The 24,151-nt window shown below is 44.4% G+C and overlaps 1 protein-coding gene across 4 annotated transcripts in view; it reads left to right on the top strand.

The window, feature by feature from the left end:
- Nucleotides 1-24,151, top strand: part of LOC124152934 (histone deacetylase 6-like) — a 341,819-nt gene that overhangs the window by 286,361 nt on the left and 31,307 nt on the right. For all 4 annotated transcript variants that reach the window (XM_048397096.1, XM_048397095.1, XM_048397097.1 and 1 more), the window contains 2 exons: nt 8,057-8,109; nt 9,440-9,621. In XM_048397096.1, coding sequence (XP_048253053.1) covers nt 8,057-8,109; nt 9,440-9,621 — 235 coding nt within the window. The remainder of the gene's footprint in view (nt 1-8,056; nt 8,110-9,439; nt 9,622-24,151) is intronic.

Genomic DNA, 24,151 nt, shown 5'->3' with positions numbered 1-24,151 from the left:
TCTGTATTCAGTATGAGTGTCTGTATTCAGTATGAGTGTCTGTATTCAGTATGAGTGTCTGTATTCAGTATGAGTGTCTGTATTCAGTATGAGTGACTGTATTCAGTATGAGTGACTGTATTCAGTATGAGTGACTGTATTCAGTATGACTGTCTGTATTCAGTATGAGTGTCTGTATTCAGTATGACTGTCTGTATTCAGTATGAGTGTCTGTATTCAGTATGACTGTCTGTATTCAGTATGAGTGTCTGTATTCAGTATGAGTGTCTGTATTCAGTATGAGTGACTGTATTCAGTATGACTGTCTGTATTCAGTATGAGTGTCTGTATTCAGTATGAGTGTCTGTATTCAGTATGAGTGTCTGTATTCAGTATGACTGTCTGTATTCAGTATGAGTGTCTGTATTCAGTATGAGTGTCTGTATTCAGTATGAGTGTCTGTATTCAGTATGAGTGACTGTATTCAGTATGAGTGACTGTATTCAGTATGAGTGTCTGTATTCAGTATGAGTGTCTGTATTCAGTATGAGTGTCTGTATTCATGCACAATCAGCTGACTGAATCACCACTGTGAGATCGAAACAAACCAAATTAACTTGTGGCATTGTGATTTCACAGAATTCAATGAAACTAGAAGTTTCAGTGGAGAGGAGATAATAATCAGTGGGTGGGTAATCCGTTGTCTGTTTGTGCAACATTTTAGTCAGATTCATGCATGAAATACAAAGTTGGTTTCATTGATCATTTGATTTATTTCTGAAATTTCAAACCCAACTCATTGATCTCAGAGTTACAGCAAACAGTCCTTTCATTCGCAGAAATCATTTTGTAGACAGCCGTGCTCGACAGCTTACAACCTGCATGTCTCGATTACTACACACACAGATTTCAAGGAAACTTTCCCCCAATATCGATGCCAGACATCCCCTGCAAATAGGGTGTCAGCTTGCCAAATTTATTCTCTTGTGGTCAGCTACTTTAGTGAACACTTTTACAGAAAAGATGAAAGTTACGATTACATGAAACCACGGCTATAGTATTGCCTGTTAATAGAGTGACACTGTCAATATCTGCCGACATTTTGAATGTTTTATGGGTTAGATATGTGAGGAAACTATCGAATGTGTGTGGACATTTATCTGTGCCATTATTATGTATGCATGAAACTTCATGAATCATGGTAACTTGGATTTCACTGAAACAATAGAAGTGAAGTTTTCATGTTTCATTATTCCATTTTTGCTTGTTTTGTTTTTTTCACATACATGGCATGAGCGGTAGATTACAGCAGGTGCTGTAGTCAGGTGCTGTGTTCAGGTGCTGTGTTAAGGTGCTGTGTTAAGGTGCTGTGTTCAGGTTCTGTGGTCAGGTGCTGTGTTCAGGTGCTGTGTTAAAGTGCTGTGTTCAGGTGCTGTGTTCAGGTGCTGTGTTAAGGTGCTGTGTTAAAGTGCTGTGTTAAGGTGCTGTGTTCAGGTGCTGTGTTCAGGTTCTGTGATCAGGTGCTGTGTTCAGGTGCTGTGTTCGGGTGCTGTGTTCAGGTGCTGTGCTCAGGTGCTGTGGTCAGGTGCAGTGTTCAGGTGCTGTGTTAAAGTGCTGTGTTAAGGTGCTGTGCTCAGGTGCTGTGTTCAGGTGCTGTGATCAGGTGCTGTGATCAGGTGCTGTGATCAAGTTCTGTGGTCAGGTGCTGTGTTCAGGTGCTGTGTTAAGGTGCTGTGCTCAGGTGCTGTGTTCAGGTGCTGTGTTCAGGTGCTGTGTTCAGGTTCTGTGTTCAGGTGCTGTGTTCAGGTGCTGTGTTCAGGTGCTGTGATCAGGTGCTGTGTTCAGGCGCAGTGTTCAGGTTCTGTGTTCAGGTGCTGTGTTCAGGTGCTGTGTTCAGGTGCTGTGTTCAGGTTCTGTGTTCAGGTGCTGTGTTCAGGTGCTGTGTTAAGGTGCTGTGTTAAGGTGCTGTGTTCAGGTTCTGTGGTCAGGTGCTGTGTCCAGGTGCTGTGTTCAGGTGCTGTGTTCAGGTGCTGTAGTCAGGTGCTGTGTTAAGGTGCTGTGTTAAGGTGCTGTGTTCAGGTGCTGTGTTCAGGTGCTGTGTTCAGGTGCTGTGATCAGGTTCTGTGTTCAGGTGCTGTGATCAAGTTCTGTGGTCAGGTGCTGTGTTCAGGTGCTGTGTTAAGGTGCTGTGCTCAGGTGCTGTGTTCAGGTGCTGTGTTCAGGTGCTGTGTTCAGGTTCTGTGTTCAGGTGCTGTGTTCAGGTGCTGTGTTCAGGTGCTGTAATCAGGTGCTGTGTTCAGGCGCAGTGTTCAGGTTCTGTGTTCAGGTGCTGTGTTCAGGTGCTGTGTTCAGGTGCTGTGTTCAGGTTCTGTGTTCAGGTGCTGTGTTCAGGTGCTGTGTTAAGGTGCTGTGTTAAGGTGCTGTGTTCAGGTTCTGTGGTCAGGTGCTGTGTCCAGGTGCTGTGTTCAGGTGCTGTGTTCAGGTGCTGTAGTCAGGTGCTGTGTTAAGGTGCTGTGTTAAGGTGCTGTGTTCAGGTGCTGTGTTCAGGTGCTGTGTTCAGGTGCTGTGATCAGGTTCTGTGTTCAGGCGCAGTGTTCAGGTGCTGTGTTAAAGTGCTGTGTTCAGGTGCTGTGTTCAGGTGCTGTGTTAAAGTGCTGTGTTCAGGTGCTGTGTTCAGGTGCTGTGTTCAGGTGCTGTGTTCAGGTGCTGTGTTCAGGCGCAGTGTTCAGGTTCTGTGTTAAGGTGCTGTGTTCAGGTGCTGTGTTCAGGTTCTGTGTTCAGGTGCTGTGTTCAGGTGCTGTGATCAGGTGCTGTGATCAGGTGCTGTGTTCAGGTTCTGTGTTCAGGTGCTGTGATCAGGTTCTGTGTTCAGGTGCTGTGATCAGGTGCTGTGATCAGGTGCTGTGTTAAGGTGCTGTGTTCAGGTGCTGTGTTCAGGTTCTGTGTTCAGGTGCTGTGTTCAGGTGCTGTGTTCAGGCGCAGTGTTCAGGCGCTGTGTTCAGGTGCTGTGGTCAGGTTCTGTGTTCAGGTGCTGTGTTCAGGTTCTGTGTTCAGGTGCTGTGTTCAGGTGCTGTGTTCAGGTGCTGTGATCAGGTGCTGTGTTCAGGCGCAGTGTTCAGGTTCTGTGTTCAGGTGCTGTGTTCAGGTGCTGTGTTCAGGTGCTGTGTTCAGGTTCTGTGTTCAGGTGCTGTGTTCAGGTGCTGTGTTAAGGTGCTGTGTTAAGGTGCTGTGTTCAGGTTCTGTGGTCAGGTGCTGTGTCCAGGTGCTGTGTTCAGGTGCTGTAGTCAGGTGCTGTGTTCAGGTGCTGTGTTAAGGTGCTGTGTTAAGGTGCTGTGTTAAGGTGCTGTGTTCAGGTGCTGTGTTCAGGTGCTGTGTTCAGGTGCTGTGATCAGGTTCTGTGTTCAGGCGCAGTGTTCAGGTGCTGTGTTAAAGTGCTGTGTTCAGGTGCTGTGTTCAGGTGCTGTGTTAAAGTGCTGTGTTCAGGTGCTGTGTTCAGGTGCTGTGTTCAGGTGCTGTGTTCAGGTGCTGTGTTCAGGCGCAGTGTTCAGGTTCTGTGTTAAGGTGCTGTGTTCAGGTGCTGTGTTCAGGTTCTGTGTTCAGGTGCTGTGTTCAGGTGCTGTGATCAGGTGCTGTGATCAGGTGCTGTGTTCAGGTTCTGTGTTCAGGTGCTGTGATCAGGTTCTGTGTTCAGGTGCTGTGATCAGGTGCTGTGATCAGGTGCTGTGATCAGGTGCTGTGTTCAGGTGCTGTGTTCAGGTGCTGTGTTCAGGTTCTGTGTTCAGGTGCTGTGTTCAGGCGCAGTGTTCAGGCGCTGTGTTCAGGTGCTGTGTTCAGGTTCTGTGTTCAGGTGCTGTGTTCAGGTGCTGTGTTCAGGTGCTGTGTTAAGGTGCTGTGTTCGGGCGCAGTGTTCAGGTGCTGTGGTCAGGTGCTGTGGTCAGGTGCTGTGATCAGGTGCTGTGATCAGGTGCTGTGTTAAGGTGCTGTGTTAAGGTTCTGTGTTCAGGTGCTGTGTTCAGGTGCTGTGATCAGGTGCTGTGTTCAGGTGCTGTGTTCAGGTTCTGTGTTCAGGTGCTGTGATCAGGTTCTGTGTTCAGGTGCTGTGATCAGGTGCTGTGATCAGGTGCTGTGTTCAGGTGCTGTGTTAAGGTGCTGTGTTCAGGTGCTGTGTTAAGGTGCTGTGTTAAAGTGCTGTGTTAAGGTGCTGTGTTCAGGTGCTGTGTTCAGGTGCTGTGTTAAGGTGCTGTGTTAAAGTGCTGTGTTAAAGTGCTGTGTTCAGGTGCTGTGTTAAGGTGCTGTGTTAAAGTGCTGTGTTCAGGTGCTGTGCTCAGGTGCTGTGTTCAGGTGCTGTGGTCAGGTGCAGTGTTCAGGTGCTGTGTTAAGGTGCTGTGTTAAAGTGCTGTGTTAAGGTGCTGTGTTCAGGTGCTGTGTTCAGGTGCTGTGCTCAGGTGCTGTGGTCAGGTGCAGTGTTCAGGTGCTGTGTTAAAGTGCTGTGTTAAGGTGCTGTGCTCAGGTGCTGTGTTCAGGTGCTGTGATCAGGTGCTGTGATCAAGTTCTGTGGTCAGGTGCTGTGTTCAGGTGCTGTGTTAAGGTGCTGTGCTCAGGTGCTGTGTTCAGGTGCTGTGATCAGGTGCTGTGTTAAGGTGCTGTTAAAGTGCTGTGTTCAGGTGCTGTGTTCAGGTTCTGTGTTCAGGTGCTGTGTTAAGGTGCTGTGTTAAAGTGCTGTGTTAAGGTGCTGTGCTCAGGTGCTGTGATCAGGTTCTGTGTTCAGGTGCTGTGATCAGGTGCTGTGTTCAGGTGCTGTGTTAAGGTGCTGTGATCAGGTTCTGTGTTAAGGTGCTGTGTTAAAGTGCTGTGTTCAGGTGCTGTGTTCAGGTTCTGTGTTCAGGTGCTGTGTTAAGGTGCTGTGTTAAAGTGCTGTGCTCAGGTGCTGTGATCAGGTTCTGTGTTCAGGTGCTGTGATCAGGTGCTGTGTTCAGGTGCTGTGTTAAGGTGCTGTGATCAGGTTCTGTGTTCAGGTGCTGTGGTCAGGTTCTGTGGTCAGGTGCTGTGATCAGGTTCTGTGGTCAGGTGCTGTGTTCAGGTGCTGTGTTCAGGTGCTGTGATCAGGTTCTGTGTTCAGGTGCTGTGATCAGGTGCTGTGATCAGGTGCTGTGTTCAGGTGCTGTGTTAAGGTGCTGTGTTCAGGTGCTGTGTTAAGGTGCTGTGTTCAGGTGCTGTGTTCAGGTGCTGTGTTAAGGTGCTGTGTTAAAGTGCTGTGTTAAAGTGCTGTGTTCAGGTGCTGTGTTAAGGTGCTGTGTTAAAGTGCTGTGTTCAGGTGCTGTGCTCAGGTGCTGTGTTCAGGTGCTGTGGTCAGGTGCAGTGTTCAGGTGCTGTGTTAAGGTGCTGTGTTAAAGTGCTGTGTTTAGGTGCTGTGTTCAGGTGCTGTGCTCAGGTGCTGTGGTCAGGTGCAGTGTTCAGGTGCTGTGTTAAAGTGCTGTGTTAAGGTGCTGTGCTCAGGTGCTGTGTTCAGGTGCTGTGATCAGGTGCTGTGATCAAGTTCTGTGGTCAGGTGCTGTGTTCAGGTGCTGTGTTAAGGTGCTGTGCTCAGGTGCTGTGTTCAGGTGCTGTGATCAGGTGCTGTGTTAAGGTGCTGTGTTAAAGTGCTGTGTTCAGGTGCTGTGTTCAGGTTCTGTGTTCAGGTGCTGTGTTAAGGTGCTGTGTTAAAGTGCTGTGTTAAGGTGCTGTGCTCAGGTGCTGTGCTCAGGTTCTGTGTTCAGGTGCTGTGATCAGGTGCTGTGTTCAGGTGCTGTGTTAAGGTGCTGTGATCAGGTTCTGTGTTCAGGTGCTGTGGTCAGGTTCTGTGGTCAGGTGCTGTGATCAGGTTCTGTGGTCAGGTGCTGTGTTCAGGTGCTGTGTTCAGGTGCTGTGATCAGGTTCTGTGTTCAGGTGCTGTGATCAGGTGCTGTGTTCAGGTTCTGTGGTCAGGTTCTGTGTTCAGGTGCTGTGTTCAGGTGCTGTGTTCAGGTGCTGTGATCAGGTTCTGTGTTCAGGTGCTGTGGTCAGGTTCTGTGGTCAGGTGCTCTGATCAGGTTCTGTGGTCAGGTGCTGTGTTCAGGTGCTGTGTTCAGGTGCTGTGATCAGGTTCTGTGTTCAGGTGCTGTGGTCAGGTTCTGTGGTCAGGTGCTGTTGTCAGGTTCTGTGTTCAGGTGCTGTGTTCAGGTGCTGTGGTCAGGTGCTGTGTTCACGTGATATCAAGATCTATGGTCAGATTTTTAATGGTCAGGGTATGTGTCCAGGTGATAAATGACATATTTGATAATACTTTAAGAACTCCAAATCATGGTTATGAACCTTTAGAAAAGAAAATGTTTTGGAAACTTGATTAATTTTTTTATACAAAATGTTGCAGCCACTATAGAATATGTTCGCCACTATTTTTATTCAATTATCCAAGGGCTAAATATAGAGTTGGGTGTAAGATCGAAAAGACACACATAAATATGTATTTGGCGATACTTGATATTTTTTCTTGAGATATATCTTGGTTTTATATTGGGTGGCTAACAGATTCTAGAATCGCACTAAAATGCCTCCGTCGCAATAAGGCGTGTGAGTTGGCATGACTTACAGACGTATGTCAGCACGTTTGATAAACTTACAGACAATTGTCTGAAGGCCAAATTGTCGGAAGTACCCAGTGGTGTACGTCATTGGAGAAGAAAATGTTATTCACCTTCGTAATGGGCCGAACTCATGCTCACAGGCAGTTGGAAAGGAGTTTCGTTTTCGGTGTAATTGTGTTGAGTAATAGGTAAGGGCTGGAATCCATCTACCACTACCTCTGGCAGTGGGAAGAAAAACAAAGATTTGATTTGGAGGAATCCCAGCTAGTCTGTGAAATAAAGAAATTGATTCTTGGCGTTCAATCTGGCAGGCTGCACAGGAGAGATTATGTCATTTTAATGACATTTTAATGTTTTTATTTATATTGTATGGATTTTAATACATTTCGATTCAAGGGTATGAAATCTGAGAGTGAATATATTTTATTAACTTTTGATGAAGGAATCGAAAGATATGTTTATTTTCATCGTCAATTTGAGGACAGAATAGTGTAGACATACTGTTTGAATATTCGCTTGGCATGCGGCGTTCTTCATGACGTCCTAGCTTCCATTTATTATATTCAGGAGATATATGAGAATGGATATTTTCCTTTTCACATGAAACTTCTTACAACGGAGGGTGGTCCATAATTTGGGGGTGTTTATGGGGAAGCCATCTGATTTAAACAAATTTGTGGTCACTAAAATTCACAGATATTTGCGGATCCGCAGAAGATTCTCACCCCTGTATATTTCACATTTTAACATTTGGAGAAACAGTCAGGACTGTCTAAAGTTCTATTCACAATGTAAAAAGTATTTGCTCAAATTAAACAAGTAAGATCAATGTCTATTTTTGTCACTCTGAAGTATTTGAGAGCCATCAGCTCTCCTTTTTTTTCTTTTTTGTTGTTGGACTTAATTAAAGATTGATGAAGTTTTGTTTCCAGATCATGACTCATAAACTGTTCAATATATCTCAGCTATATTCTGCAAGCACGCTGTTAAACTGGTGGCTTTTCCTTTTCAGGATGTTTTCGTAATATTTTTTTTTATACATTTCCAAGGTAACAAGTAGGACTTCAAATAAGGGCATGGTTCATTAGGTATTTCTGCAGTGTGATATTGCTGCTAACCTGACCAGTTTACCCCAGCCATAGTTGGTTTGTTGTTTAACGCCACACTCAGCAATATTCCAGCTATGACAGCGGTCTGTAAATGGTCTGGACCAGACACTCCAGTGATTGACATCATGAGCATCGTTTCACACAATTGGGATACGATGACATGCATCAACCAAGTCAGCAAGCCTGACCACCCGATCCCATTAGTCGCCTCTTACGACAAGCATAGTCGCCTCTTACGACAAGCATGGTCGCCTCTTACGACAAGCATAGTCGCCTCCTACGACAAGCATGGGTTGCTCAGCCATAACCTGAGTGTCTTTATGTTGTTATTCCGTTGTTACAAGACTGTTGTTGTTGTTGTTCCAGGTCTACTGGCCCCTCAGTGGATGAGGTCACGGAGAAGATGAGCAGCACATCAGGTGAGATGCAGGTTCAATCCTCCATGTGGTGGCTGAACCCCAAAAGTGTTCACAGTTAATTACAGTACATTTCAATAATAAGCAACTGCAAAATAAGTTGCGACTTAAACGGTCACCAATGCGACCGAAATTTCCGTTTGACTACTGTCTAAAATTCAGAGGTAGCCAAATGACTACCTTGAAAAATATCTTGTGGTTAAATTCTATTGCTTTACATTTGAAGACACAAAAATAAATAACAGCAGATTGTGGAAAACATGTCTGCTAATAGTTGTACTCGCAAAAAATTCCTCCTAAAGTCAACAATGAACCAAAATACATAAATACTACTGTAATTAGTACTTTATTTTAGTAGACAATTCCCGATTCCAAACATTGGTACAATGTGTGAAGCCCATTTCTGGTGTCCCCGCTGTGATATTGCTGGAATATTACCAAAAGCGGTGTAAAACCATAGTCACTCACTCACTCACTCACTCACTCACTCACTCACTCACTCACTCATAAATTGTATCATTCGAGTCACAAGTAACAAAAATCAAGTACAGTTTCCACTAAAAAACAATTCCAAGACTAGTGCTATGACTTGTACATTATGATAGTTATTTGATAAAAGATATTTTCAAATGCTATTGGCTACCTACAATATTGGCTTGACTTCTTGATTTTAACACTGGCTACCTGGAAAAAATACTTGTAGCCATATGGCTACTTGATAGAAATTTAAACTTTGAGGCCTGGCTTTCTGGATAATTACTATTGGAAACAATGATTTACTAACTGAACGTACTAATTTGCTGTTATCCAAACTTACAAAATGTATATTTATATTGGACCACTTCTGGGGTCTAGCGGTAGAGCGTTGGCATGGAGAGCCAGATTGGGTGTTTGATCCCCAGCCGCATTATACCAAAAGATGTTAAAAGATGGTACTTGTTGTTACCCTACCTGGTGCTCGGCATTTAGGGGCTCAAACAAGGGCTGGTCGGCTCAGAGTCAGTATACTGTGTCTGAGTGGGGGTATTTATGTTAAACTGCAACTTGGTATCTGAATGGGCTAGCACTGTAAAATCAGCATTAGTCCGGACTAGTACAAGCAACCACATACACACAAGCACACACGTGCGTGCACGTCACTATATAAGTGAAAAAATCCCATTTCACCTCACCTCACCTCACCTCACCTCACCTCACCTCACCTCACCTCACCTCACCTCACCTCACCCCACCCCACCCCAGTCCACCCCACCTCACCTCACCTCACCTCACCTCACCTCACCTCACCTCACCTCACCTCACCATATGTCTTATACTCCGGTATTTGTATCAGTGGATGAGGCACCAGCAGCCAGCACAGATACGAAGGAAGAGTCTGCAGCTCCCCCTGATGGCTCAGAGGAAACAGGAGCCGGAGCAGCTGGAGGAGGAACCGGAGTGGCGAAGGAGGAACTGATGGGAGCCTGTGGGGGATCTGAGGCTCCCATGACAGTCAGTGATCTGCTCAAGCAGCAGGTAGGGCCTCACTCATAGTGTCAGTGATCTGCTCAAGCAGCAGGTAGGGCCTCACTCATAGTGTCAGTGATCTGCTCAAGCAGCAGGTAGGGCCTCACTCATAGTGTCAGTGATCTGCTCAAGCAGCAGGTAGGGCCTCACTCATAGTGTCAGTGATCTGCTCAAACAGCAGGTAGGGCCTCACTCATAGTGTCAGTGATCTGCTCAAGCAGCAGGTAGGGCCTCACTCGTAGTGTCATGGGTTGACAGTCAGTGATCTGCTCAAACAGCAGGTAGGGCCTCACTCGTAGTGTCATGGGTTGACAGTCAGTGATCTGCTCAAACAGCAGGTAGGGCCTCACTCGTAGTGTCATGGGTTGACAGTCAGTGATCTGCTAAAGCAGCAGGTAGGGCCTCACTCGTAGTGTCAGTGATCTGCTCAAGCAGCAGGTAGGGCCTCACTCGTAGTGTCAGTGATCTGCTCAAGCAGCAGGTAGGGCCTCACTCGTAGTGTCATGGGTTGACAGTCAGTGATCTGCTCAAGCAGCAGGTAGGGCCTCACTCGTAGTGTCAGTGATCTGCTCAAGCAGCAGGTAGGGCCTCAGCCTGCATGTAGTGTCATGGGTTGACAGTCAGTGATCTGCTCAAGCAGCAGGTAGGGCCTCAGCCTGCATGTAGTGTCATGGGTTGACAGTCAGTGATCTGCTCAAGCAGCAGGTAGGGCCTCACTCGTAGTGTCATGTGTTGACAGTCAGTGATCTGCACAAGCAGCAGGTAGGGCCTCAGCCTGCATGTAGTGTCATGGGTTGACAATGGCTTGTGGCAGTGTACCTCTACAGCCAAGCTAGAGAGAACAACCAATGAGCGGTGCATCTTCCCAAGGCAAGGGAGTTAACTGACCATAAAAGTCCAGTTTCCACCCTTGGCTGGAATTTCCAGAAATTTTGTAGTGCTACCAGTGGCTAGTATGAGTTATGTCCCTTCTATGTCCCTCCTATAGTCCAATCAGATTCCACCTCTGATATCACTTGCATTTGCTTCAAACAAAATGGCGGCGCCCAGTCAAGATGATCTGATCGCTAATCAAGATCTATATTGTAATAAAACCTGAAGTGCATCAAATCACTTGAGCACCTTGAACATGTAAAGATTTGCAAAATATCTGTCGACGTTGATGGTACGTACATGTTTGTGTACATGCTTTGCAAATCCTGTAATTGGCAGAAATCTGCACATTGAAATCCATGTTGTTTATGAACTAGATGTCTAGTTCGTTACGCGATTTTGATTGGACTATGCATATACTCATTAGGCCAGCCAAAATGTTACTCTGGAATTCCAGCTTATGGAGGCAAGGGTTGAAACTGGATTTGTACAGTAGGTTAACGCCCTTGCCTTGGGAAGATGTGAGACTGATGATCTATACTACTCAAAAGAAGTTAAAGAACACCCGATTGTTTCATATTACTATAGTTAATCTGTCTTGGCATGTGAGATTAACTATAGTAATATGAAAGAATTGATCCCTCGATATACCGCTGTCATCGGGGTCCAAGAAACTGACCCCGCGGTGTAGGAAAGAGCAGTGTACAGATATTCCTTGCTGAGGTTCACATTACGTAATGATGGTAGTGAATGGAACAGTGGCGCAATTATTTCACAGTGGCATGGGACATGTAGATCTATGTAACACTGATCGTGGACGATGATTCAAACTGCATGCGTAAAAAAAATAAAAATACTTTGTGTAAATTAATCAAAGTAGTCTGTATTATTTTACGACTGGATGTTATACATGTGGAATCTAAATAAATGTTGTTATATTTTAAGTTTTTCGGGAGAAAATTGGTCCGATCGCGACCTACTCACATTATCCATCGATGACAGTACATTACAAAGCCAAACCAGCCTTGTCACGAAACTAATGTGCAACCAAGGCTGTGATTGGTTAATAAATAATGACGTGTCAAAGTTATGAAAAACCCAGACACGGCCGGCTCTCTGTATGCACTTTATGTACAATGTACATTGACATGATATGCGTAACTACACGGTCATTTGAGCGATTTATAAAAATCAAACACAAACACAAACGTATATTTGAGTGGATAAGAGATATATTGAGTTCTGTTAATAATGATAATTATGCAAAGGGAAAATTGCACTCAAAATTCTTGATACCATGCAACTGGTGTGTGTACATGACGTAATGTATGAACACATTTCTATTTACTGAAAAAGTCACTAATTTTCGATTGTTTCTGACTGTCACGTTCCTCGTTTCTCACGATCTCCAACTTGTCTTTAATAGTGTACGCCTGTCGCTTAGATTAACTCGCAGTGGTTGCAATGATTGAAATGGTAAAGACTAATGAACTAAGATTTATTTTATACCCTTCGTAATTACGCTATTTAAACAATGAAGTTCCAATGTTTTTTATAGGTCTCTCACGGTTACTCAAGTCCGGATTAAATACCGGAAGCCATTGTTTCGATTGTTGTTATTGCATTACACGCGGCCGGTTTGAAGTTCAAAGACATCTCACATGTTGTCTTACTAATCACAACAAGCTGAGATGAGTATTAAATGAAACAATGTGGCTTATGTTTGTTGTTGCTGTGATTTGATTTTATGTGAGTTTAATGCCAGATCTGTGTACGATATGTTTTTTCACAACCCGAACAAAAGGCAGAATTGTTTCGATCACATTCAGCCGGATACAATGAACGTAATTGTTTTACAAATACACACACGTTTACATCGACTTGGAATTAAATTTCATCAGTTTATTTGTAACTTTATTTGCTTTAAAGCGCTTTAAAGCGCTTTAACGCGTTTAACGCGCTTTTAGGGAAAATTCTTCATGCATTTTGGGAGCCATGGTTTACCCTGCGGTGCATCCAGAGTAGCGGTACATCGAGTAGCGTTAAGTCGAGGGACCACTGTATTTTGTGATCATGGATCTTTGACGAAGGAGTCACAGCAATGATTTATAGTTAAATAATAGAGAAATCATGACAATCTGTTTATCCAACAGACTCGAGTGATTTCTCCAACGTAAACAATGTATTGGTTGATGTGTAATTTCTCTATAATTTTGCACAATGACTTATGACCTGTAGTGGCATCAGTTTTACTGAATCTTTTCGTGAACATCATGTCCTCACTATTTGATAGTGATTCATTGACACATGCTCATGATGTAGTCGGAATAGTACAATTGTCTCTACCTTCCGTTGATATTTCTTATGAATATGGAAATGGTTTTGTCACTTTTATTTACACAAAATGCACGTTCAGAATGGAGAGTGAATTCCTGGCTCAGATTCACCTGCAACAACAATGATGTGCAGTGTCATACTGGCTTGAAGCTAGATAATGCTAGCAGTTGAAGCTAGATAATGCTTGATAGTTGAAGCTAGATATTTCTTGACAGTTGAAGCTAGATAATGCTTGATAGTTGAAGCTAGATATTTCTTGACAGTTGAAGCTAGATATTTCTTGACAGTTGAAGCTAGATAATTCTTGACAGTTGAAGCTAGATAATTCTTGACAGTTGAAGCTAGATATTTCTTGACAGTTGAAGCTAGATATTTCTTGACAGTTGAAGCTAGATAATGCTAGCAGTTGAAGCTAGATATTTCTTGATAGTTGAAGCTAGATATTTCTTGATAGTTGAAGCTAGATATTTCTTGACAGTTGAAGCTAGATATTTCTTGACAGTTGAAGCTAGATAATGCTTGATAGTTGAAGCTAGATATTTCTTGACAGTTGAAGCTAGATATTTCTTGACAGTTGAAGCTAGATATTTCTTGACAGTTGAAGCTAGATAATGCTTGATAGTTGAAGCTAGATATTTCTTGACAGTTGAAGCTAGATATTTCTTGACAGTTGAAGCTAGATATTTCTTGACAGTTGAAGCTAGATAATTCTTGACAGTTGAAGCTAGATAATTCTTGACAGTTGAAGCTAGATAATTCTTGACAGATGAAGCTAGATAATTCTTGACAGTTGAAGCTAGATATTTCTTGACAGTTGAAGCTAGATAATTCTTGACAGTTAAAGCTAGATAATTCTTGACAGTTAAAGCTAGATAATTCTTGACAGTTGAAGCAAGATAATTCTTGACAGTTAAAGCTAGATAATTCTTGACAGTTACAGCTAGATAATTCTTGACAGTTAAAGCTAGATATTTCTTGACAGTTAAAGCTAGATAATTCTTGACAGTTGAAGCTAGATAATTCTTGACAGTTAAAGCTAGATAATTCTTGACAGTTACAATTAGACAATTCTTGAAAGTTACAGCTTGTTACATTGGACAAGCAGCTATTTGTTATGAGAACAGATGATTGTTGAACACTGGACTTGTAGCTCAATCCCATAGGTCATCTTGGCTATCATCACACTAATTTCTATTAACCAGTAAAAGCTCTTTTCATCGAACTCTCGTCATGTTGCAAACAGTAGGCCAGGGTTGAGTTACGAGGGGTGTTCATTAAAGATTTCCCCTAAACCACTTAGGGTTATCATATTTGGTTGAAATTTCACATGTGTAATGATACATGTATCTATGGGTTATGTCTGAATTTGCAGCACCGAACTATTAATCTTACCACTTTTACAGGTGTTATGATCGAGTAGGGTGTGACAATGGAGCCAGTAGAATACCGAGCGGTGATTAGGTTTTTATATTTGAAAGGTCGCACACCAAAAGAAACTTTCGATGAAATGAAAAGCAACTTATGGGGAAGATGCCCCATCATATGACGTTGTTAAACACTGGCATCGCCAGTTCAAGTGTGGTCGGACATCTGTGGAAACAGCTGCCATTCCTGGTCGCCCCCATTCAGCCATTGATGAGGACACTATCCATCAAGTGGAGACCACCATTTTGGCAGACCAACGTATAACTGTTCGCCAGTTAGCACAAGATGTCAAGATCAGTGTAGGGTCTGTGGAAAAAATCATCCATGACAATTTGAACATGCATAAGGTGTCTGCACGATGGATTCCCAGGTTGCTTACACCTTTCAGAAAGCAGGAACGAGTCAATTGTTCAAAGGATCTTTTGGACATGTGCCAAAAAAAACAGGCAAACCTTTTGGACAGACTTATCACACAGGATGAAACATGGGTCCATCACTATGATCCTGAGACTAAAGTTCAGTCGATGCAATGGAAGCATGTGGAGTCACCACCCCCAAAGAAGGCACGTGTCCAACCCTCTGCAGGCAAGGTCATGCTCACGTTGTTTTGGGACCAGCACAGAGTAGGGATGATGGATTTCTTGGCAAAGGGTACCACAATTACAGGAGCTTATTATGCTTCACTGCTGCGGAAATTGCAGGACGCCATCAAGCTTAAGAGGCGTGGCATGCTGACCAAGGATGTCCGTCTCCTGCAAGACAATGCTCCCGTACACAACTCTCATGTTGCCCAGACAGAAGCGTGGTCCTGTGGCTATGAAATCCTTCCACATCCTCCTTTCTCTCCTGACCTTGCACCATCTGACTTCCACCTCTTTCCAACCATGAAGTCATTTTTGGAGGGAAAACGTTTCACAGATGATGAAACACTGATTTCAAGTCCTGGTTTGAGACGCAAAATGAGGGATTTTACAAGCGAGGTCTCCATAGTTGCATAAAACGATGGGAGAAGTGTGTAACTCTTGGTGGTTCCTATGTGGAGAAAGACTAATACCTATGCCAAGTTTCATTCCACTAGGTCCATCGGAAGTGGGTCAGGGGAAATCTTTAATGAACATCCCTCGTAGAAGTGGTTTGCAATGACAGCATGCTAAACACTACCTCATGGCTGACCTTGGTGGTATGTTGGTAGTGGATTAAGACAAGTTGACAATAATGATTTCAAATACTGAGGAAGATCCGGGGTAGAATAGGCCTTCAACAACCCATGCTTGCCGTTAAAGGCGACTATGCTTGTCGTAAGAGGCGACTAACGGGCTCGAGGGGTCAGGCTCGCTGACTTGGTTGATGCATGTCATCGTATCCCAATTGCGTGGATCGATGGATTGTCTGGACCCGACTCGATTATTTACAGCCCCCCGTCATATAGCTGGAATATTGCTGAGTGCGGCGTTAAACAACAAACAAACCAAACCAAACAGACCGCTGTCATATAGCTGGAATATTGTTGAGTGCGGCGTTAAACAACAAACAAACAGATCAAATACTGAGTGAATGAAATCAAATGATTATTTACAAAAAAATATTTCCTGTATTTTTTTCTGTTTCACTTTCTCCTGTTTCTATTTTCCCTATTACCAATAGTCAGAAAGACAAAGTCATACGATGCTGGCTCTTCATCTGGTCATGCCTGCCAGACAATTACCTGTCATTGAGATATAATACTGTGACTTAGTGGTGATGGGATCAATATTAGGGGAGTTCAAACAATAACCGACACATAAACACGTCTCAAAACAACATTATATACATCATCAAATAATGTAATTAACCGCAATAAAACATCCTGACACAGACTGTGACACAGACTATCCAGTCCATTAGCAACATTTATTCCAATCCAGCGCTTTCAACATGGGAGTAAATTACTGATCAATGTCAGTTACCGTATTCGACATAATAAGCGCCCAGGGCGCTCTCAAAGTTAGAAATAGGGGGCTCTTATTAGAATATTATTTTGGTGAAAAACAACAGAGTTGAAAGATCGTAAATTTCGTGGTTTATGCTAACAGCCTGAAATGTTTATATACGACAGATATATTTTTTCCAGAATTTAATTTCCCATAACTATGAATGCATATAACATGCGTATTATACACGAATAAATAAGTCCTGTGTACATTGATCAATCGGAAGGGGTGCTAATTGGGATTGTACGCTAGCCAATATATTAGAAAATATCGTAGTGGGCGCTTTTTAAACCGGGCGCTTATTACGTCGAATACGGTATCCTCGGTACATTCTTGTCTCGTCAGTGGTCTGTTTCATGTTTATTTCAACCCTTCACACCCATCTTGTTTATGACACACGTAGCAATTAATGGCCCATGATGCCAATGCACAACAAGGATGTTTTGATTGGTTATTGAGTCGGACTATCCTCTGTGATTAAATTCTTTGATCAGTGGAGAGGGGAGAATTACACTGAGGGTGTAGGGAGGGCAGTTTGTCAATGTTAATACACAGACATGTTGACAGGGCTGTCCCACCTTCTTAATGTAACAGCTGTCATCTCTGAATTCAAGGTTGGTTTTTGTCATCTCCCCGTCCTTGTGAATCTGTCAGGTATCGATATGCTCCATCCCCATGTTGTAACTCTCCATCAACCTTAGTTACTGATGCAGCAGAGGCCCTCATGTGGGTTTGCATGTCAAGGAACATAATTTAGGTTTTATTGTATGATAGATTTGTCGTAACTAACATTCTGATCCTCCTTGTCAGTCATCTCAGTAGGACTCCCCTCCTCCACTAAAACACCAATCCCTACGCTTCCAATGACCCTTTCTCAACCCCAACTTCATCGTTAACCTCAACACTCCACCAAATCCAACCCTTTCACAACCCCATACAACCAAGTCCCACAACCCATTCTATTACCCCAACCCTTTCAATCACCCTGCCCTCCCCCCTCCCCTCCCCACCAACACCAACCAACACCCACCAACACCAACCAACACCAACCAACACCCACCAACATCAAAACCAACACCAACCAACACCTACCAACACCTACCAACACCAACACCCACCAACACCAACCAACACCCACCAACACCAATCAACACCAACCAACACCCACCAACACCAATCAACACCAACCAACACCCACCAACACCAATCAACACCAACCAACACCCACCAACACCAATCAACACCAACCAACACCCACCAACACCAACCAACACCAACCAACACCAACCAACACCCAACATCAAAACCAACACCAACCAACACCAACACCCACCAACACCAACCAACACCCACCAACACCCACCAACACCCACCAACACCAACCAACACCAACCAACACCCACCAACATCAACCAACACCAACCAACACCCACCAACACCAACCAACACCCACCAACACCCAGCAACACCAACCAACACCCACCAACACCAACCAACACCAACCAACACCCACCAACACCAAACAACACCCAGCAACACCAACCAACACCCACCAACACCAACCAACACCCACCAACACCAACCAACACCCACCAACACCCAGCAACAACAACCAACAACAACCAACACCCACCAACACCAACCAACACCAACCAACACCCACCAACATCAAAACCAACACCAACCAACACCCACCAACACCAACCAACACCCACCAACACCCACCAACACCTACCAACACCTACCAACACCAACACCCACCAACACCAACCAACACCCACCAACACCAATCAACACCAACCAACACCCACCAACACCGATCAACACCAACCAACACCCACCAACACCAATCAACACCAACCAACACCCACCAACACCAACCAACACCAACCAACACCAACCAACACCAAACATCAAAACCAACACCAATCAACACCCACCAACACCAACCAACACCAACCAACACCAACCAACACCCACCAACAACAACCAACACCCACCAACACCAACCAACACCCACCAACATCGAAACCAACACCAACCAACACCCACCAACAACAACCAACACCCACCAACACCAACCAACACCCACCAACACCAATCAACACCAACCAACACCAACCAACACCCACCAACACCAACCAAAACCCACCAACACCAACCAACACCCACCAACACCAACCAACACCCACCAACACCAACCAACACCAACCAACACCGTAACCAATGATGTATCAGGTCCCAGTGATACATGTAGTTTAATCCACTTTCACACTACAGAATGGAACTACCCAACAGTAATATGTTGTGAACATCCTGGAGATACTTCATCCATTAACCTTGTCTTGAGTTCAGTGATGGCAGTCATGTGCTGATAAATGAACTTGGAGGAAAACTGGCAGTCAAGCTTGGCATTTGTATCAGCCCTGGTATTCCTGTATGTAAATACACTGCAAAAAGTCCGGCCTGGATGACTGGTTTATGTGTTGCAACTTGAACAGGAAACCGATGTGATTTAGCTAAATGGAGCAAAGGACAATTTGTGGAAGGTTTAAGATCTGTCAGTTGACAATACCGTCTGAGAAAGTCTGTGATTTGTGGCCTGCTAGCTGCTGGCCTGGTTGTCTGCAAGCAGTTATGGGGCAAGGATCATTGTAAAGACAGGTACATCAAGGCAGTTTCTCAAGAACAGTCCTGTAAACACGAGGGTATCAAGCTAATAGAAGCAGGATCTGTTTCCCTTACCGTCCCAGATAGAGCAAAACGATCGCATTAAGGGAGTATTCAAATTTTTACAAAAACCTCTCTGTTTATAGCCAGTGCCTGTTTCTAAGAGCTATAAAGTTTGCTTCAAGAAAAATACCTAATTTTCAATTTGTATAGTGTTGCTGTTTCAGGGGATTGCGGGGGAGGGTCGGGTAGCCTAGTGGTTAAAGCGTTCGCTCGTCACGCCGAAGACCCGGGTTCAATTCCCGACATGGGTACAACATGTGAAGCCCATTTGTGGGGTCCCCCACCGTGATATTGCTGGAATATTACTAACGGCGTTAACCCATACTTACTCACTTACTCAGGGGATTGCGTGTCATCTTGTAGTATTTTTTTCTTGTTTGTAGTTTAACGCCACCCTCTGAAATATTCCTGCAATATCACAACATTCTGACAAACTTGAATCTGGGTCTGCAATCCAGTGATTGATATTGTGAGCACCGACAGAACCCCCTGTCAACCAATTCTCCAAGCCTGACCACCCAATCCATTCTGTCGCCTCTAATGACCAGCAGAGGTTGCTTGGGGTCGCAGACCTTATACTTAATAATAAGTTGGTTTGCCAAATATTTGACCTAAAATTCAATGTAGGTAGTAATGAAAAAATATTAATAATTTTTAACTCACAGTTTTGTACTTCTATGAGCCATAAAACAAGTCACACCAAGACAGAGATATAGCGAAACTTGCAATTTTTTATATGTATTTTTCTGAACGGCGCATTTTTCTTACCATTGTACTTTGTCAAAAGGTTGGTCAATCTCGTAAACCAACCAACAAAAGATATAAGGCCTAACCCAGAGTGCCCCCATGGCCTCCATCCTGTATTAGCAAGGTATCCCTGTACACAGACAATAGTCAGGGCAGTCCTCTGTTGTACCAAGGTATCCCTGTACACAGACAACAGCCAGGGCAGTCCTCTGTTGTACCAAGGTATCCCTGTACACAGACAATAGCCAGGGCAGTCCTCTGTTGTACCAAGGTATCCCTGTACACAGACAATAGCCAGGGCAGTCCTCTGTTGTACCAAGGTATCCCTGTACACAGACAATAGCCAGGGCAGTCCTCTGTTGTACCAAGGTATCCCTGTACACAGACAATAGGCAGGGCAGTCCTCTGTTGTACCAAGGTATCCCTGTACACAGACAATAGCCAGGGCAGTCCTCTGTTGTACCAAGGTATCCCTGTACACAGACAATAGTCAGGGCAGTCCTCTGTTGTACCAAGGTATCCCTGTACACAGACAACAGCCAGGGCAGTCCTCTGTTGTACCAAGGTATCCCTGTACACAGACAATAGCCAGGGCAGTCCTCTGTTGTACCAAGGTATCCCTGTACACAGACAACAGCCAGGGCAGTCCTCTGTTGTACCAAGGTATCCCTGTACACAGACAATAGGCAGGGCAGTCCTCTGTTGTACCAAGGTATCCCTGTACACAGACAACAGCCAGGGCAGTCCTCTGTTGTACCAAGGTATCCCTGTACACAGACAATAGGCAGGGCAGTCCTCTGTTGTACCAAGGTATCCCTGTACACAGACAACAGCCAGGGCAGTCCTCTGTTGTACCAAGGTATCCCTGTACACAGACAATAGCCAGGGCAGTCCTCTGTTGTACCAAGGTATCCCTGTACACAGACAACAGCCAGGGCAGTCCTCTGTTGTACCAAGGTATCCCTGTACACAGACAATAGGCAGGGCAGTCCTCTGTTGTACCAAGGTATCCCTGTACACAGACAATAGGCAGGGCAGTCCTCTGTTGTACCAAGGTATCCCTGTACACAGACAATAGGCAGGGCAGTCCTCTGTTGTACCAAGGTATCCCTGTACACAGACAATAGCCAGGACAGTCCTCTGTTGTACCAAGGTATCCCTGTACACAGACAATAGGCAGGGCAGTCCTCTGTTGTACCAAGGTATCCCTGTACACAGACAATAGGCAGGGCAGTCCTCTGTTGTACCAAGGCTCACACCAATCCTATAAAGATTCTGATAGCTGAGTCATTACCAGATTTGACCCAATAAGTGCTCCAATACAGGAGGATTGGATTTATTCGCCTCCTAAACGTAGCCTGCCTGCAGTCATACACATCGGTCAATTTGGAATGGAGTTATTGCTCCGAGGGTGAAGGCTCTCACAACAACACGACCCTCCTAATGAAGACAGATTGACCCTCACATCATGCTGTGTATTGTCCTGCAAGTATGTCAGTCTTTGTAATCAAGGGGTCTTGGCCAATTTAGGTTTGCCGCGGCAGTGTTAGAATCTATTGTGCCCCAAAATATATAACTTTTAACATTTGGATTGTGAAAAGGACCACTTGACTTTTATGCTTAATTTTGAACAGTGGATGTTTGATGGTAAACCATTGAGCAAGGTCATTTGAAAATAACACGCGGCTTGATTAAGGGACTTCTCAGTCATTATGGGAGGGAGTGGGTGTCAGAATGGTCTTAGGGCTATATTTTGCTGTTACGTAAATAAAATAATGTTACATAAAAATAAAATAAAGTACTGGTGACATTTTTCCAGGATTCCCCCTCCATATAAAGGGGAGGAGGTGCCAGTGTGAGTTGTGTGTGTGTGTGTGTGGGGGGGGGCGGCAGTGAAATGGGTGTGTGCGTGTTGACGTCAATATCAAGCCATCATCTGAGTATTTAGCATGCCAGTGTGACACCACAACCAACGTTGTGCTTTCTTACAGTAATGCATGGTAAAGGCCCGTGAAGATCCGGGGCAGAATAGGTCTTCAGCAACCCATGCTTGCCGTATAAGTCGACTATGCTTGTCGTAAAAGGCGACTAAAGGGATCGGTTGGTCAGACTCGCTGACTTGGTTTATGCATGACATCAACCCCTTTTGCGTGGATCGATGCTCATGTTGTCAATCACTGGATTGTCTGGTCCAGACTTGATGTGAATGATATGTGTACATGAATAACAGGATGAAATCCAAACTTAACGTGTTGTGCTATGTGTGCTGTTTATATACGACCAGAGCCGTTGGGTAGCCTAGTGGTTAAAGCTTTTGCTCGTCCTACCGAAGGCCTGGGTTCAATTCCTGCACAATAGGCACAATGTGTTAAGCCCATTTCTGGTGTCCCCCACCATGATATTGCTGGAATATTGCTAAAAACGGCATAAAAACCGTATCACCATGTACTCACATAACTCACGTACTCACTCACTCACTCACTCACTCACTCACTCACTCACTCACTCACTCACTCACTCACTCACACTCACTCACAGAAGCATGACATGGAAAACTTGTTCACCCATCCAGCCTGCTCTCAGTGTCCCAGTTTCACTCACCCCTACAGTAGGAAAACACGTCATTGCAAATCTGAGAACACCCAACTTCATATGACGATAATTAATCTGTCATGATCTTGACACTCCATCAGGTAGTAATTTATGTCATCAACATATTTTGAAATGGATTCATGTTTGTTCCAATGCCCAGATCTAGCTTCACTGCTTCCACACATAGATGGAAGCGACTTTCTCCGCATTGATGGCCGGAGTGTTTGGCGAGATACTCAGGGCTTCTTTAAGTGCTGACTGTGTACACCCCAGACATTCAACCCAACACAAAGTCAGGGGAGTAAATATGAGATTGTGTGTCAGTCTGAAATTAAAGTCAGTGAAATGGATTCTCTTCTGAGGCTTATCATTAAATCAACTGTGCCGATGTGAAAATATCTACCGCCTGAAAGTACTTTCATAACTATTGACTCTGCACAATCTTGTACGGATATTGACGGACCGAGGGAACCATCACTTGGCATTAATCTCGTATATATGTAGTTACAGATCATAAAATGGATACTTGAAAGAATAATTACATGACCTGGGGAAAGATTTCTGTTTGTGTCAAAATGACCTTGAGTATCTGAAGTTATTTTTGAATCCCAAACAGTTCCTCCTTCCATGGATTTGGATGGGGTCTGAGTTGCTCCAATGATCTAAAGGCACCGTGACTGGGTGTTCAGTGTACAATTCCTCCATTGCGATGGTGGCTAGGGTGTTCCAGAAATCAGTGGTTTATCAGCGTTCCTGTGCCGGTGGTTTCGAAACACCTGAAAACATGTACAACCTGCACACCTGCAAAGGATCTCCATTGTGGCAAGGATCTCTGCTGTAGCAAGGATCTCTGCTGTAGCAAGGGTCTTCTGTTGTAGCAAGGATCTCTGCTGTAGCAAAGGTCTTCTGTTGTAGCAAGGATATCTGCTGTAGCAAGGATCTCTACTGTAGCAAGGATCTCTGTTGTAACAAGGATCTCTGTTGTAACAAGGATCTCTATTGTAACAAGGGTCTGTTGTAACAAGGGTCTGTTGTAGCAAGGATCTCTGTTGTAGCAAGGATCTCTGTTGTAACAAGGATCTCTGTTGTAGCAAGGATCTCTGTTGTAGCAAGGATCTCTATTGTAACAAGGGTCTGTTGTAGCAAGGATCTCTGTTGCAGCAAGGATCTCTGCTGTAGCAAAGATCTCTGCTGTAGCAAGAATCTCTGCTGTAGCAAGAATCTCTGCTGTAGCAAGGATCCCTGTTGTAGCAAGAATCTCTGCTGTAGCAAGGATCTCTGCTGTAGCAAGAATCTCTGCTGTAGCAAGGATCTCTGCTGTAGCTAGGATCTCTGCTGTAGCTAGGATCTCTGCTGTAGCAAGGATCCGTTGCAGTTGTTCGGTGTCAGGTGTGCAAGTGTCACACTTACAAACACTTGCCTTGCCCCAAATATGAATCAATCTTTATCAGCACACTGGGTCTGTAGGACCAAGCTCAGCTTATGCCATACCTTGGCGTCCATCGTCCGTCCGTCGTCGGTACGTCAACAATTTATTCAAACGACTACTTCTTCTGAACCACTTAATGGATATTAACGAAATTTGACTGGATGCATCCCTAGGTGGTGGGGATTCACAATTGTACAAATAGTGGGGCTGACCCCCCAAGGGGCTGAGGGGCGGGGGCAAATAGGGATAATTTGTTTATATCGCTTTAAATGACTTCTTCTCTGGAACTAATAGATGGACATCAACCATATTTGGTTGTAAGTATTCCCAGGGGCCAAAAAAAGTTTATAACTTGGACACAGTTAAGATCCCTACCGTATAACCGTATGTACAATTGCTGAGTATAATGAGAGGAATGCACATATGCTACCAG

This window comes from Haliotis rufescens, unplaced genomic scaffold, assembly GCF_023055435.1.
Source record: "Haliotis rufescens isolate VD_foot unplaced genomic scaffold, xgHalRufe1.0.p SCAF_16, whole genome shotgun sequence".
Classification (NCBI taxonomy): Eukaryota; Metazoa; Mollusca; class Gastropoda; order Lepetellida; family Haliotidae; genus Haliotis; species Haliotis rufescens.
This window is presented reverse-complemented; position numbering and strand designations above follow the sequence as displayed.